Source organism: Seriola lalandi, unplaced genomic scaffold, assembly GCF_002814215.2.
Source record: "Seriola lalandi dorsalis isolate HSWRI2012SDOR001 ecotype SW California unplaced genomic scaffold, Sedor1 jcf7180002054684, whole genome shotgun sequence".
NCBI lineage: Eukaryota > Metazoa > Chordata > Actinopteri > Carangiformes > Carangidae > Seriola > Seriola lalandi.
The window spans coordinates 511,818-530,165 of NW_019525237.1; the positions used below are offsets into that span (position 1 = coordinate 511,818).

Here is an 18,348-nt window from a genome sequence, read left to right on the forward strand (position 1 = left end):
ATCTCTGTGTCATATCTTAATCTGCATGTACAGTTTCATACGATAAGAGCTTTATCGTGTCATACTGATTCTAACTAACTGAATGATTATGACTCAAATATGACTGGAGTTTGCAGTTCCCTTAAAAATAAAAAACGACACACAAGCCGCTCTTCTTCATACCTCTCTGTGTCTGTCGCGGTCCTTGCTCTTCTCTCTGACCCAGTCGATGGTGTTGAAGTCTTCATAGGTGCCCACTCCGGGCAGCGGGTCCTCCAGTGGGTCCACCAGCTTAGTGGGGCCGTTACCGTTCATACCGGCTGCTCTGCTGTTGCTGCTCCCGCTGCTGCTGCCGCTGCCGTACTCCTCGTAACCTCCTGGGAAAGAGGAAGCGGGAGTCAGAAGGAGGGAGAGAGAGAGAGAGAGAGAGGGAAGAAAGAGAGACATACGTTTTAGACGCACAACAACATCGTCACACTCAGACACCGGCCTGTTGTTTGCTGCCACACTGTTCTTCCCTCGTCATTTCAGAGTTATTTAAATGCTCTTATAATCACTTTGTTTGTTTTTTAACTTTGATATTACTTTGTTTATTTATTTGTGCAGTCAGAACACATAGTTTTAGATGAGCAGTACGCTACATTAAAACAATAATGAACATATATTGAATTTATTTTAGTATAAGTCAGGCCCAGTGTGGCACAGTTTCTACATATTGCAACACACATTTCAAATAAGTCTAATATCAAAGATTGGTACAAATATAGCCAAGAGCAAGTCACAAAATACAGCCTGTCACTTTATTTAGAGTCACAGACAAATAAAAGTTTGTGCAGTCATTTGTTTTCAAGACTGATCTTCAATAATCAAAGTGTTTCACAATTCAGTGCATCTAAAATTCATACACTATATTTAAATCTTTAATAGTGTGAGCATTTATGAGAGTGACAGAAATGTCTTTAACAAGAGCAGACACTGTTCTCCAGCTGCAGAAATATGGATGCCTTCTTCTCTCAGACACCCCAACTCATGCACGAAGAACATGCACACACACACACGCATGCACGCAAATATGCACATGCACACACACACACACACACACACACACACACACACACACACACCAGTCTTGAGAAAGTGCTAGCAGCAGCAATCCCACTATTACTGCTGACTGTTGATGCAGAACATTGCACAAAAGAGAAGCGGAAAATGAGTATTTGTAACCTGTAGATGTGATATTGATAACACCATTCTTCACAATAGTGTATTGATGAGCATTTGAGGGCAAAGACACACAAAAAATTTTTTAAAAAGCTATGGGATTGTCTCCAGCTGCATTCTCTCATGTGGCCCACAACAAAGGAGCTTTAGTACGTGGCAGCGTCTGAGCTGCAGTCAAGCCTGCAAATACCAGACAGCAGCGACCAATCACAAACAGCGCTCCCCAGAAACAGGAAACGACAACCAACAACAGAGTTGAGGCTTGAGATGATTCATTGTGGGATAATAACAATCGGCTGAGCAGAAATAAAGACTTTTCATTTGAGCATTAATGGAAGTCATAATATGAATGTAAATAATGGAGATGGAAGCGGTGCTTCCTGTCTGTGTGGAGAAACAGACGTTTAATGAGCTGCTGGGGATCTACATGCAAACCCAGATGATAGACGAAAACGTAGCGATCACTTTCACAATATTTCAAAAAAGGAAAAGTGTCACTCAGGTGGAGTCTTTGTTGTAGCAGTCCCACAGTAAAGCTAGCTGCCGCAGGAGACCATAAAGCATCCACACATTCAGGATTCCTTCACATTTTCTATTTTAAATCTTCACACATTTTCGACATGACACTGAGGGAGGAGAACGTTGCCATGCATTAACGCGAAACAAGCGTTCACACACCTGAGCCGACCAGTTCGACTGGTTTTAAACATGAATTTGCTCCAAGAATGTCGTGAGTGAATGAATTAAATGCTCTCTCTCTCTCTGTCAGTTAGAGACCAGCGAAACAAGAAAACCTGTCACCTGAAATCGACATGTTTCAAGTCCAACTGACCTATATCAAAGTTTCTTTTAAAATACAGCATCTTTAAAGAAAATTCCCCCAAAGATTTCTGCAGAAAACTGGACAAACACAATGTTCCATGACTATTTCCGTCGCAGCTACAGATGAGGTTGATATAAGTAATCCGTGACATCAACTGTGAATTGTACGTAAGCAGTATATTATATGTGTGATCACAGACAAGCACAATCTGCAGTTTTTCACACTTTTGCGTTCCTTCTATAAATCAGATAAAGACAGGGAAGTCTGAGTAAAACCAAAAACCCAACAAAAGTTCCAGTTCCTCATAAAGTCACTGCAAAACACTATATACAGTATATATATATGTACACATGCATACCCAGAATGCCCAGAGCCTGACGTGTACTGGAGGAGCTGGGAGTTAAAGTGCCTCGCTCACGGAGACACTGATGGTATCTCATGTGACTCAAGGTGACAAAACATGTTTATTGTTAATATCTTTGCCAGGTCATTCGGTCTTTAGGTTACAAAACTCTCCATCTCAAGTTACGCAACATATCACCGTCAACAACTTTAGAAAAACAGCAGTCAGCTGATGATAAGGAAACCTACAATGTAACACGACCCAGGTCTTAACAAGAAGAGCTTGGATTAAAAAGAAGCAATTTGTTTGTGAGTTTGAAGAATGAATGGATGGAAAACTTTTAGCTTGTCTGGGCTGATGTTATATCTGGCATACATTGCTCAACCCTCAAAATCATCCACTATAGAATAATATACATTATAATATAAATATTGTTATTAAGCAGAGTGAATAGCAGTAACAGTAAGACAACTTGAACAGAAGAAATTAGATTTAAACCTATTATCTCAATCAATGTCTTACATCATGTCTCCTGATCTTTCCTTCCTGATGGAAACTTTTAACGGCTCAATGTAAACTCAATAATAACTTGTTCTTTGGATCTAAAGTTTAAAGTTTCATTTAAGCATAACAACAATACTACACAATCACTTTTTCTGAGAGAGCAATTATACAACATGAGATCTTATTGAGACTATTTGCCTTACCAAACGCCACTGCTATCATTAAAAGATTTGTGTACCAGGAGGTTATGTTTTCCACCTGTGTCAAAAGCGACTGAACCGATTTGCACAGAACTTGTTGGAGGGACGGGTCACGGGACAAGGAAAAACCCATTAAATTTTGGGGCAGATCCGAATCATTTAGCATGAATTAGAATTTTCTTTTTCTCTATGAAGTCTGGTGTATCTCGTTTGACATTTGCCTTGGCGGAGGTCTGTGCTCTTCATGATGGATTTGCCCCATTAAAAACACAACAACTGTGACTGACCCTTTCAACTTATTCGCGACAGCCAAAACAAAACCTCGAGAAATAACCCAAACACACTTGAAGAGAATAACACCAACAGGAATTTGTCATTTCCGAGTCTTACAGGATCACATCCAGGAATTAAAATATACACAGCCCTAATACACAGAGGGGACTTCAGACTAAAGCTGTTAATATTCACTGCGTGCACTGCCATAAAAAAAGCAGCAAAGGCAACAAAAGAAAACAAGTGGTAAGGTTATGAGTTTGACCTCAGCTGTGAGGTCACGACTGAATATAAAGAGACGAAACAGTCTGTGACCTCTAACATGAATGAAATGGGAAATACAGCAACACACACACACACACACACAGATAAGAGTGTTTGGAATTCATCATGTATCCGTTGCTGTTGAACTGTGTGTCAAATCCAGCGACTAAAACAGCTGTAAACACACAAACACACACACACACACACACACACACACACACACACACACAGGCAAGCACCAAACAGCTCTGTTTCCTTCATGCAAGCTGCAGCACACTAACATTAACCATATGACTCAGAGCTTGATGGGTTGTAAATGATCGTAATGATTAAACTCCACTGTGTTAGAGTTCAACTGATCAGCAAAAACACAATAAAGCCACTTTCTGTTATAAAACTTATCACAATTTAAATGCACATTAAAGCAGACGCACGACACACACACACACACATACATACATACATACATACAGGTAGCTGCAGTGAAGGCGCTGCAGAAATATAATCAGTAACTCAGCAAGTGTGTCTGCCAAGAGATGAAAACAGTCTTTCCTTGAATCCTTGGCGTATTCAACACTTGCTTCTCATTTATGACAGCATGCGAGCAGAGTGCAGACTTTATCAGACAGCTGAAAGAAAAAAGTCCAGAGCTACAAACTCAGTCCCAAACTCACCATCTTCAACCAGCTCCTCCTCATCCAGCTGCTTAGTCCAGAACTCCCAGACCATCTTTCATTCCTGGACCCAAACCAGTACCCCACCCCCCAGTATCCACAGTCAATGATACAACTCAAACTGGGAACCTCTTCCCTCCTCTGGACTCCTCTAGGAAGTGGACTCCACCAGAGCACTCCCACGAAGCTCTGAAGATGAGTACTGATTGGCTAATGTGTCTGGGAAGTAGATGATGACTTGCTGAGCTGGTGGGAACTGGTTTTAATAGGCTGAGAGCGTTTGTGAGCCCTCCCTGATTGGCCACGGTGGGTCACTGTGTAAAAAAATGAGGTAACGTGTTTATAAGGTCTTTAAACCTTTTGAATCCTGTGGGAATCTGACGGCTGTCAGGAAGAGAGATTGTGTGATACACAGTGCTTCGTGACAGGGTCAGGTTGTGGGTTCATTTTCTTTCCATTCAGCCCATTCAGGGAGTGAAACCTTTTTACATTTCAAACACTGACAAGCTCTTGTTCTGATCAGGAAAGCTGTGAAAGAAATCAGATGTAATATTTTTTTGATATATATATATATATATAGTTCACAAAATGAATAGCACAGAAGAGCACAGTTTGAACAAACTAAACTCTGTGGATAAAAACCATGAACCTTTGTTTACCGTCTGGGTCTTTAATATTTCAGAGATCCCGAAACGATGAACCTAAATTCAGACTTCAGTAACACTTATTCTGCTGTGACCTCAGGAGAACTGTTACTTTACATCCTCTCACACAAAAAGGTCTACGTGAGATATACAAAACTGTATATCTAAAGTAGATAGAGCTGAACCACAGTCAAATTCCTTGGACCGTGGTGACTGCTTACATTGAAAAGTTGGGACTGGACTGTGGCAGTTTTTCTACTCTTTACTTTCTGTCTGGGGAAAAAAAGAAAAAGCCAAAGACAAAGTTGTAATGTTTTACAGCAAAAATGAAAAGAAAGAACGATGTGACTCGACTTGTAATTTCAGACCGGACACAACAGCGCGTCTACTCGGCCCTTTGAGACAAGACAATGAATGAAATGAAAGTAGTGGAGGCGTTTCTGGCACAGCTTCACCTACTTGAAAGGAGCACAAAGAGAGGAAACAGCCTGAGAGAGTCACAACTTGTAATATTGAGAGTAAACTTCACTGTGGCATGTTTCAGTTTGTGGTCCTGGAGACACCTGATGAAAAGCCACCAGCCCAAATGTGTTTTTCTCAACATGACAAATTAACAGGAAATAGAAGTGGTGAGCCGGTGCCAAACAGGCAGTTGTGCTACACAGAGTTTCCTTTAAAATGTCAATCAAGCAAGAAGAAAAAAAAGAAAAAGAAAATGTTATTCCATCCTCTTTATATGCACTTGACCATGCAGGGAGTTGAGGAGGACAACCCAGAATGCACAGCGTGAGAGGCATGTACCAATTTCATTCATTCGCAGGTTACCAGCCCATCAGGAAGTTCACAGACAAACCACACACACTGATAAAAAAGTGTTAACTACTGAGCCACCGTGCTGCCACTTTAAGAAACAAATAAAAAGAGCTCAAGACAAAATTTGACTTACTTATGTTCCATTAACACAATTAAGCCGTGCCAGGTCAACGTCAACTCTTACTACGCTTGAACAAGCTGCATTATGCGCACGCACGGACTGTACAAGAAGCCCACAACAGTCAGTAACTGAAGAGAAGATCATGTCAGAGAAAGAAGGGAAAACAAGAGCCGTCTTCTTCCCAGCAGCAGAGCAAACCCCTGCATTACTGTTGCCCCACCGTCCTGTATAATATGTGAATAATGTAACGTCAAGTAAAGGAAGAGAGCTCTGACTTCTAGTAGCGAGACTTAACAAAATAAGACTGGATTTTCCTTGTGTTTTGTGCCGTGAAACCTGCGGCACAAACACACAAGAATCATGTCCACAACTTCAACTGCAGAAAGAAAAACAAGATTTCACTGTGTGAGCCGATCGGGTGTCCGCACCTCTTATAAAATGCGTCAGCAACATAGCAAGAGGTGCCGTGCCGAGCTCAGCACTCACTTTGTGTCTATGTGTGTGGGAGTGTGTGTGTGTGTGTGTGTGTGTTTGTCCTGAGGGGCTGAACATGACTATAATCTTACATTTTTACAGAAGAAGCAACACACACACACACACACAAACACACACATCCTTAATTCCTTACAGAAAACTCGAGAAAATTCAACACACACTCTTTGTCATATGACCGCGGCGCTGTCTGCCAAAACCTACACAGTATGTTATCTGTGGCAGTGATTTGCGCGCACACACACACACACACACACACACAGAGTAAAAAAGGCAAGACAGTCACAGACACACACACACACACACAGTCTCCAGCGAAGGTTTGAACTTTGAACTCCTGAGGGCTGGTTGCCATGGGAAGTGGCATCTCATGTGACCCCCGTGACGCTTTGGCGACTACAAACAAGCATCTCTGGAACATGTTGGTATCGCGGCCTGATGTCGGTTTGAAAAGTGGAAGATTTTAAATCATATTTACTGGGTCGGAGGAAATTGAATAAAGATGGAATGTGTGTCTCTGCAGTTGATTCGATTAATTTTCATAAAGGTTTCCACATGCTGGGAAAAGAAACTTTAAAATATCATATGACACAACTGTCGTGCTGGAAGACTACAGGGAACGACTTCACAAGAAATCTGGCTCAGATGTTACAGGAAAGGAAGCAAAGGAAACACTTCTGAGGAAATTTTGTAACTGGTGTTTTGTTGGACCGAGCCGATAATACAGCCTGAACTAATGCGAAAAACTGCAGTACAGAATAAACTGAACGAGAGAGTCTGCAGCGTTTTGTACAGCCAAGAGCCGAATGGCTTTTTATCAGTACAAAGCAGCTTCTAAAAAACGGTTTAGCAACATACGTTTAAGGCCGGGTACTTAACCTAAATACATTTTGAATACCAGTCGAAACGTGACTGCAGCATTAAGTATCAAATGTTTTAGGTCCTGAAAGTTGGATTTACAGGCAATGTTGATGATATATACATATATTTTATGTGTTTATACATAATATTAGATATAAATTCAGGTGTCAAGGAACTAGCTTTGGTATTGTTGTAGCTTTGGTTAGCTGTGGTAATGTCTCATATTACCACTGATGTTGATCACGTTCTAATCAGTAGTTAATTAATCCATGAGTCAAAGAAAATTCGGGTCAGCAACTGTTTGGATGATTAAAATAATTTTTTAAGCACAAAATTAATTAATATTTTTTGCTTCCAGCTTCTCAAAAGTCTGATGTTATGTGAATTGAGAATCTTCAGCTTTCAGACGGTTGGGGTTAGGTTACATAAAAGCAGAAATTTGATGAGATTACCTTGAATTTAATGGACTTTTATACAGTAAACAATCTATTAATCTAGAAAACAATTCGTCGATTAATTGATACCAAAAGTATTGATTATTTGAAGCCCTATCCCACGGGATACCCAGCTCTACAAGACTGGGTTGAAAATATTTAGGTTGATGCATGATGTTTTATCTCAAACAAAACCTGTTGAGCATAATGTGAGACTAAAACAATCATTAGTTCTCAAGGCTCTTTTCAATGGTGATGGCTGTGACTAAGCGTTTGAGTTTAGCACTTCACCTCTAACTGAACCGGTGGAGCATCTTGAGGTTTACGAGTAGCTCTGTGGTTGCACTGGTAGCTCCCAACTGTATGAATGAGAAGGAGGGTACTGCAGTAAAAAGGAAGACTATGTGGACTCAGCAAATCCCTTCTTCGTTGCGTGGATGTAAGAGGCAGAGCCGTGACCGATTGACAGCTGCTATCAAATTCACGGCTTTCAAAATGTCCCCGGGTGACCTCCAGTCGACCCACGTTCTGCAGAAACCAGTGCTGTAGGCGGACTTTTGAAACATCCCATCAGAAAAGAGCCGGGATAACCACAGGTCAATGTTTAATTTTACAGCTTGTTGGTCTATAAAAAAAAAAAAAAAATCTGTTCGACATTCCTCACGTCAAAAATGGCCGCCTTTCCTTTTATTCATCTCACCATTCACTCATCTCTTTTCTATTATTTCCACCTTCCCTATTTCCTGCTCCACCCTTTCCACACAGTTAGACACACTGTACCCAGAGCTGTGACTCATGCCCTGTCAATCATTATATCCTGTTGTCAACACCAGCTAAAGCGCTGACAGCCTGATTCACAAAGCTGCCTACAACAGCAACACTGAGAGGATGTGATGTCAATATACCAAGCAATAGAAACATTATTGGCAATAATAATAATAATCCTGAGTTGTACAACTCCTGTGATAAACCAAAGGAGTAGATACAAACAAATTCACGGCACAAAAACAAGAAAAAGTAGATGAACTTTAACATGGAAGCCAGATTCGACTCAGTGAATGAAGCTTAAGTATAAAACATATACTGTAGTACAAGTGTTCTTCACCTCAGGTTGCTTTTTGCTTTGTCATCTTGGTAGGGAATTCCATGCACCCATAATTTCTTCCAGTCTTCTTCCTGATGTGGTTTTTGGGTGAACGTTTCCTCCTACTCAAGGCTGGATGAGGTCCAGTTTCATCTATAAACAATTTTTTCCCCTTGATAATGATTTTGTGAAGCCATTATTAAAAGTCCCATATTGTATAAAGTGAAATTCCCATGTCTTTTTTGATTATAAAGCAGGTTTAGGTTCTATATTTATACTGTGAGAGTGTCAAAGCGCTCAGTCCACAGATAAATGCACACAGCCTATATTCAGAAACTGAGCTGATGTCACAACGAACCAATCATCGCTCGCTCTCAGTCATGCCCCAAGCCCTGCCCACCTGGACCCACCAGCCAACCTTTAAGGATTAGGTTTATCTGAGTCTTTACCTGAAATCTGCTCTATTTTTATTCGATTACCCAGAAACCAGGCAGCCAATCAGAAGAGAGGCTCAGAGCCTCCTCTCTTCTGATTGGCTCACTGACCTGTTGTTCCTAGAGCGCCAGAGAAAAGCCTCAGAGAGGAGATATAAAACTACACTGGGATGGTTTCTGGTTCATAAAAACCACAAACATATCTTCAAACCTTCAAATAAAACACAGGAAAGCGTAACAAGATGTGTGTGTCACTGTTTCTTCCAGGCTGCAGTTCTTCATTTATCTCTCCATCTGTTCCCGCTCGTCAATAAAACATTACGCAGATGACGGGGGTCAAGTGGTGGCAACAATCAACACTTGTAAATGTTAACTGCTCAGATATTATCGGAAAATTATGGTGCAGTATTGAACTGGAGGAAATCAGCATGGATAACTAGGAGGTGAAGTGTTTAGCAGTTTAAGCCCAATAAATTACTACGGTAATTATGGTCCATCAGTTAACGGCCATAAATACAAAACACACGTTTGTTCCCGTTCCCCCCATTCCCGAGTCTGGTCTTCATGCATTTTTGCTGTTATCACATAGATTCTATCTTTGTGTTCTTCGGCAGGGACAAGCAGCAACACGCTCACTTCCTTAAGACAAGACGTTGCTGGAGTGGGGGAGGCCGGACCTGGAACCCACATTTATCCACATGTGGCATCAAGGTCGAAACCTTCTGGTTAACCAAAATGCTTCTTTCCCTCACTGGGTACAGCATCTACTGTTGAACTTGTTGGTAAGTTTTTTCCAGAACCATCTTTGTACACTAGTGGTTAACCGAGGGATCAGAGGACCTTGATATTAATCCCTCTCTGGCCCAAACTCTCCTCTCCACAAACACCGGAGGCTAATGAGTCCCTGAGTGACAGGTTGCACACGGCTAAATGATTACGGCTGCACCGAGAATGGCTTTTAAGAAGACTTGCTTGGCAACAAGTTGAAGTGCACGCTAATGAGCAGTTAGGGAACTCAACAACACTCGCCTCAAGAGGAAAAAGAAAAGGAGGAAGTGTGAGCTGAATTGCTAAAAAAAAAAAAAAATGGCAGGAAATAAAATGCAAGTTCAGTCGATGTTAATCTGAATGGTCACAAAAGGCTTTTTGCTATTCAAGACACAAATAATTGTCTAAATTTCGGGTGTCTGCGTGAGCCGATGTCTGGCATCAGAGATAAAAACGGCTGCAGAGTAACTTTTAATGATCAATTCTGCGCCGTGGTGGGTGAAATTAAGCAGCCTTCCCAACCGAAAACCTCCTGATTTCCCCAGAGCCTGACACATAATTATATAATCAGACTGAGGCTGCGAAGCGAAGCACTACTGTCTGACGGAAACATTACTACTCCGGTTTTGCTGATTCTTGAGTTTCTGCCTGAGCTGAATCACAACAAGACTCGCTCTCTGGCTTATGATTTTCTTTCACAACCCGCTGTGTAATTTTTGAAAATACATGGTTGACAGTTTGAAAACAAGGCTGCATTTCTTCTCCCCTTAAAAGGCTGACACAGTGGTTCAAACAGTGGTTCAGCCCAGCAGCAGCAGCAGCAGCAGCAGCAGCAGTTACATCCACTGAGAGAAAATCTCGTCTCCAGACTTCCTTCCTATTGGCACAGTCTTATCTCTCAGTTTCAATTAGTGGGGAGGATATAATGTTGGTGAAGTAACAGTGACATCACTAGTAACCAGTCAGAGCTGAGATCACTGGCTGACAATGCTCATAAAACCTTGTCTTAACATTAAGCACAGATGGAGACTTATTCTTTGCATTTCATTGCGTTTCATTTTAACAGAAGAAAAAGACCGACTTTTAACCCACGTCACAACGACATCAGCAATAACTGGTTCGATAACCGACACCGCATTTTCCATTTCAAATTACTTTCAATGTGCTGGAAAAAAAATCATGATACTCTGTCTGCAGAGAAAAAAATCAGGAAGAGTCTTGGAATTACATTAGCGAAGAGGAAACACTACAATGTTTACACTTGCATTTTTACAAATAAGGCCACAGGTATACGTTACAACTGAAGCAGCTTTTCCACATAAGAAATAATTGAGACTGTCAGGGTGTTTGTATCAAAACTACAGGAAGAGGCAGTGGTTTTTTTCTGTTTGGACAAGGGAAGGAAAACATTTGAGCAGCTACTACTCCATTTATTTCTATGGCAACATGGGATAAATTCAAATACGCTTTATTGTTTAGTGTTAGTTCTTTCTTTCTGACCTCTAGAACTTTCTGCAACTAAAATCAGAAGTGCTTTTATTTGTTCCACCTTCTCTATCAGCTCCTCTACTTTTCAATCTTGGTTGCTTATCATTTATTATTAAAAAAAAAGGAATCTCTTCATGATGTAAGGGTTAAATTTGACTCAAACCTATCATTTATCAGGTATCCAGGGTGGTACGATCATGCTTCCTTCAGCTGAGGACGGTTGTTGGCCTCCGAGCTCATCAGAAAAGCTGCTGCTGCGCCGTTACCTAACTCTAAGAAAGCTGACAAAATCAGTCCCATTCTTTGCACTGGCTCTCTGTGATGTTATTAGTCTGCCCAAAAAAACACATATGGAACCAGACTCACTTTCTGGGGAACTAAAGTAGGATTTAAACTTACATCTGCAGTAGGAGGAGGTTAATAAGGTTGTTAATCGATACCAGTGACTCAGCAATAACTTTGCCAAGAACTATGGGCTTTGCAAACAAAAGCTAAAAAAACCTCTTTTCTCAGGCCAAAAATGCAAATCAGAAACCAGCCTTTATCTCTCTCATCTACATGTTAATATATTTCTCCCTTCACTAGATGCTGCTGTTGGATTTCTGCTGCACTAACGTAACTTGAGGCTTCTCCACAGCGACTATCTGAGGTCTTACATGACGTCAAAGATGACAGCAGAGCAGTCATCAGTAATAATTCATTTCAGATATCTAACTCCTCTCTGGGCGCCGCATGTTGTGTTACATGTGTTAAGTTACATGAGGCCACGAGGAGTTTTTTTGAATCAGAGAGAGCGTTTGACGTTGGAGATGACATCATCAGTAACCGGGAAACTGTGGTGTAGAAACAGTGGGTACAAATGTCGCAGATTAGAGGAAGTCGCCCAGCTACTACCACAAACACGGCTAATACTATAACTCACTTTAATAGTTGTTTTTCTGCTCTGGTGGGGCACCATAACAAAATACAGTAAATCAGGTTTGTGTGTGTGTGTGTGTGTGTGTGTGTGTGTGTGTGTGTGTGTGTGTGTGTGTGTGTGTGTGTGTGTTACACAGAGCCAAACGGACGTCTGTGTAAAAGGGAGAGCGGGCATGGCGGGACAGACGCACATGCTGCCGAATTACACGTCACGCCTCTGATTCTGGAACGCTGACATGTTATCTAAAAATCACACACGGGAGCGGCAGTGTAGCCAGAGCTCAATGTAGAAGGGGCTAGAGAGAGCGTGTATTAACGGATTATTCAGATGTGTGACCATGACTTAGTAAAAGCATGTGACACACACACACACACACATACACACACACAACTCTGCAATTACAGATATATCTTATCAGTAGACAACTGCCTCAGGGCACTAACAGACACACACTGGACTGTGGAAATGATCTCATCTCACACGCAGTCACATGTCAATGAAGTTTCTGCTTTGACAATATTTTACAACAATACTTTGAGATGATAATAGCAAGGCAAGGCTGCCAACTCTGTAGCAATCCTACAATTCATTATTTCCGGTGCCATGGCTCCAAATATGACATTAGCTGTTTAACCACACCAGCATTTGTGGAACAGCTTCTTTCTTTCTTTTTCTTTTTTTTTAAACAACAAACTCTGGTACAATGAAGAACTATGGCCGACTGTTTATTGCCAAAAAGCTTACCAGAGGAAAGAAAGGGGTTGAGTTTAAATCCTTTTCAGCTCAAACTGGGGCATTTAATGCCATTTTCAGACAGTGGATAGTTGGGAGCTGACAGGAAATGAGGGGACAAAAAGATGAGGTAGGACATGCAACCGAGTTTTCCAGCTGGAGTTGAATCAGGGATGTTGTGATTACATGGTCAGTGCGTGGTCAGTGAGGATTTGCATGATCATGCATGATGGTAAATTGAACATATTTGGATTTTAGATGGTTGCTCTGACAAAACGAGAGATGTGAAGATGCAACCTTGATCTGTGGGAAGTTATAACGAGCAGTTTTTACTGTTTTCTGGCATTTTTAAAAGTCAAACTAATCAGCAGAATAATCAATAATGAAAATTATTGCAAGTTGCAGCCCTAAACTGAACACATAAGATTGCGACATGGTGCTTTTGATGGTATCCGCCATGGTTTTCCTGCAACACTTATAAAATAACAGAAGTGTATTTAATCTATTTTTGCATGCTATGATGTATTGGCTTAAAAGGACAAATCCTCTCGTGCCAAAAGCTTAATTTGATCCTTTACAACATCTGAATGAAGTGCATCCCATTATCCAGCTGTAAATGAGGCTTACCTGTGCTGAGAGGAGGGACGTCGTCCGTGGTGGAGAAGTCCAGTGTCGCTCCTGCAATGTCCACCATCTCGTCATCATCATCGTCACTGGGGTGATGAAGGCCGTCAAAGCTCCCGGTGCAGTAGCCGGGGTTTTCCATTCCTCCAAATCCTGTTTACAGCACAACAAGAGGAGAGCATCCGTTCATTAAAAATAAATAAATAAATAAATAAATAAAATCAGCCACCGCCACAAGCTGCAGGGTGAAATTCAGCTTGAGTTGACGTTACCTCTGCCACCTGCATATTTTCTAAACCAGCTCTTCCTGTACTGAAACATTGTCAAAGAAACACAGCAAAGCCAAAGCACCGGTCTACTTATCCCCCCACCCTTGTAATGTATTTGTAATTCTGTGAAGTGTTCAGCCCAAACTGGGACACCCCACAGCTGGTCCTATCGCCCGCTTCATCGCGATACACAGCAATGACACATCTCCAGTTACAGGGAAGTTTTTTTTTTTTTTGCAAACATTTCCGCCCCTTCTCTATACTTCTACTCTTCCTATAACTCTGTGGTTACGAGACAAAAACAGCAGAACAAAAAAACTAGCGGCCGACGTAAAGCAGATTATTAGCCTAGCGTAAGCGTTTAGCCGTTAACGGCTCTCGAGACCAGCACCGACCTGTCAAACTAAAATGTCAAATTACAGCACAACCCCCGCTGTGCTAACTTAGTCAACCGTTACCATTTATGCGGAGTTTTACTAATAAAGAAGGCAAAACCGCCAACTTTACCTGTGAGGGAAGAAGAGGGGCCGTGCAGCTCAGTGAAGAAGTCTTATGACTCGGATTTGCCCCGCCGCCGCCGCCGTCTCCTACTACCGTGGGCTGCTTATGTCAACAGTAGCCAAGGTAAACTTAAAGCTCCGCAGCGGCTGCTCCGAGAAAATCCTGCGTCATTCTCCGTAACACAAACGACGGTTTTAAAAAGCCCGGGAGGCATACTAAAGAAAGCCACAATAGGAAATTATCTTAATTGGATGCAAGATTTGGAGAAATGCAGTAAAACCGACCACAGTTATGCCTTGTTTTTGTTACTTAAACAGAAGACGCAAAGCGAGCGTCAAGCTAAAATTAGCGGCGACTTCCGTTTACGAACTTACTAAAGCCAGAGTGCCAAATCATTACCTTGACACATTTTACGATTTCAAAGTCAGAGCTTAATTACGTCTTCATTTAAATACAACCACATCTATATAATTTGTTAATAGGCGATTAAATGTTTTTTTGTGATACAACAAATTGGGTTGTTTTAATTTGAAGGCCAAAGTGCTTGAGTTCCGGTTTAGCTGCCTCATCTAAGCTGCCTTGACAAGAGCAGCTGCAAGCCAGAAAAACAAGTCGATTCAAGAGCTATCGCTTCTCCAACTGGGTCAGTGGAGCAGTTCGATTAATCGGTTATCAATATTAATATCTGTCCATTGACTGCAATGTTATTATCAATTATGGGGCTGTAATAAATATATATATATATATATATATATATATGAAAAAGTTAATATTGGTTGGAATAAAAGTCTGATGATTTATAATGTAGTTGTAAATAATTTGTAAGGATATTTTAATAGTTTATTAATATAAATTATTTATCAGCAACTATAACTTGTATGAAGACTATATTAATATTTTTATATTGTTCATGCTGTGTTTTACTGTATTGTTATTCTTCAAGTTTATACAACAGGAGGAATAATAAACACTTACAACTGCCTTATAATCTACATGTTTATATACCGTTTATAAATGATAGGGCCTCTTACAGTTTAGTGTTACCCATTTATTAATCAGGTGAATGAGGTGCAATCCAAGCCAGAGCAGATTGTCTCCATCTGGAAACCAGATGTTATGTTGGTATTAATGAGCACAGTGGGCTTTGGCAGTTATGTGATGGAGATAAAACATAAAATGAACTGCGTTTTGTTTTGAACTGTCATTAATATCAGGAAAGAAGTTAGTCGGTAGAATTGGAAAAATATACTTTCTGTTGGGGGAAGCTTAAATAATGAAAGAATTAGATGTTTTGTATGAGGGGAGCATCTGGAGAGCTGGACGATGCCTGGTCACCGAGAAACAATGTGTTGTATAAACTTCTTTTATTGTAAGATGTTTCCATTCTGTTGTGTTTTTCTGTGTAGAAACATGTTTTACTTTATTCGCTGAAGTGGAAGAACCATGTTTGTTTTTGTTGCAACATAACAGCCAGAAGTTCCTGTGTGTCCCATTTTAATGGTCGTCAAGCAGCTAAAGGGCGACACCTTGTGGTCACTTGTAAAAATGAATGAGGGCATTTAATGAGGACAGGAACCACCAGTGTTGCAGTTTGTGTGTGTGTGTGTGCAGGCAACATGGTTTATGTCTGTATAGCTCTGATTAATTACAGCTTCTTACTTCATTACTTCCCCTGATATCTTGTTTCTGTCTGCACACCTCCCACTCATTCGTCTTCTTCTCTTCCTCCACTCCACCACTCCGCTCTCTGCAGCCCAACATAAACATCCCTCCACCCTGCCTCCCATGGTGTTTTCTGTTTGAGTGGTTCTGTTTCTCTTCACTTCCTTTCTTCCCCTAATATAAACTCATTCATTCAAGTTCTTTGTTTGTTGAAGCGACAGAGCAATAATTAAAACTGTCTTTCTAACTGATCCCACCATCATTTTTAACTCGTTTGTATCCTCCCTTTCCTGCTTTTCTATGCACTTAGTTGCTTTATCACTTTGTCCTCTGCACTCATTCACACCTCCATGTTTTGTCGTCCATCTTTTTTCCTTTTTTTCTTCCTTTCATTCCCCTAAGTCCTCTGTTTTTCAATCTGGGTCAGGGAAGAAAAATGCACTCCCTCGCTTCCCTAAAAATGCAGATGCTTCACTTTTATGACAGCTGTTTTCTTTATTATATCCACAGACCACCACCCCCACCTCTCGCTGAACATCACCACCTAAAACACACATATCTCCACCCAGTTCTACAGTTTTATTGGATTGCTGCAAACGGATTGATCCAGTTACTTGCTGCATATGTTCATGATAACTCATTCGGGTGAAAGATGTTTCATGTATAATGTTGGTGCGTTATGAGGTAACTAACAGATTTCCCCACCTGATTCTTCAAGATCCATCACAGTAAGATGATAGAAGTCTAGGTTTGGCAATATTTGGTTCACTGTCCGGGAAACAAGGAAAAACAGCCTTAATTTAGACCTGCAAATGTTTTGCAAACTTCCTGTTTTGTTTTGTTGGGGCTTTTCAAATATCACATGTAAATCCACTCATCTGGTGTAGAGTAATTAAGATTAATTTCCTGCTCTAACCTGTCAGACTGTTCACACCTTGAATACAATTTTTCCTGCCAGCTCAGAAAACAGCTGCAGGAGGAGTAAAAACCAGCCTCATCCTTCTTGACGCGTCAGACTGTAAACATGTGAATAAACAACACCATCTCTCCGACATGAGAAAAGGCACGACCTGCACGGCGTTAAGGTTTTTGTGGACTATTTGAGATACAGTGTGTTAATACTTGTTGGTAAGGAAACCTTTTTTTTGGTTTATTTTCCAGGAGTGATGTCATCAGACTGTTTGTGTTATAGTGAATTAATCTAAATGCTGAACTAAATGATTCTGTGTCGCTTCATGATTCTTCAAGAGTTCAATAATTAATATTCATATCGATCTTTATTGGATAGACTTTGACTGAACAAGGAGGATCCGACACATTCAGTGTTTCACATTTGCTAAAGTCGTGTAACTCGTGAAACTTTGCAGATTCCAGATCAGTTCTAAGCAGAGAAAGCTGCTGTGCTGAGTCTGACGAAACACTGCTGACTCTAAACCTTCATACACCAACAGACCTCAGATCATTTATCATCATTGATGAGACTAACAAAAGACGATGAGGCATGTCTCGGTTAGTTTCGCTTTAATTGTCCAAAACTCCCCCAAAACCCACAGGTATGCAAAGCTGGTAATGCACCCAGCAGAGAGCGGTGACTGTGCAGAGAACTGACAGGTGTCTGCTCACGATATGAGACAGTCAAGGATAATATAAATTGGATTTTGAATGACGTGTAACAGTGAAGAAGTCACTTATTACAGTGTTGAACAGATGTGATTAGTGCAGTGAGAGACAGATTATGATAAAAGCTGATAAAACTATAACTATACAGTATAACACTAGTGTGAGCACCACAGTGAGTCCTGCACAGTAGGACTGTTTAACTCTGGTGCCATCTTGTGGCAGAAACACATGACTGCAGCTCATGAAGTTTTTCTGACTGAATGTGAGATGTCAAAACAAAGGTGACATCACAGTGACTGAAGCTCACATTGTCTCTGACATCATCATGGAGGCTTGGTGTCCTGTGCTTTGATCAGCTGTTTGTAATGAGCAGGATCATAAAGAGGAAGCAGCATCGTACTGACTGAATGAAGTCAGACTGTAGATTTTCCTTCTTTGGTCTCATGTGTTTGTGACTCTTCAGCTCTGTCTCCTCTCACAGGGAGAAGATGATCTGCTGCATCCTGCTGCTCCTCACACTGACCTCCTGTGTCTGTGGTTAGTTTACTCCTTCACTTTATTATCTAGAAACTGATACAAGTCCTCAGTTAGTCTGCTCCTC

General features: G+C 41.0%; 1 protein-coding gene across 3 annotated transcripts in view; it reads right to left on the reverse strand.

Moving 5' to 3' along the window:
- Window positions 1-14,789, reverse strand: part of clcn5b (Cl-/H+ antiporter 5b) — a 30,919-nt gene extending 16,130 nt beyond the window's left edge. The window contains exons 1-3 of one of the 3 annotated variants that reach the window (XM_023422704.2): window positions 14,472-14,789; window positions 13,699-13,848; window positions 163-356 (exon numbers count right to left, since the gene is read on the reverse strand). In XM_023422704.2, coding sequence (XP_023278472.1) covers window positions 163-356; window positions 13,699-13,837 — 333 coding nt within the window. In that variant the 5' untranslated portion in view covers window positions 13,838-13,848; window positions 14,472-14,789. Of the gene's footprint in view, window positions 1-162; window positions 357-4,281; window positions 4,413-13,698; window positions 13,849-13,967; window positions 14,111-14,471 lie in introns of those variants that run through there. The other 2 variants (XM_023422703.2, XM_023422705.2) reach the window with 2 other exon arrangements.
- Window positions 14,790-18,348: the final 3,559 nt, after the last annotated feature.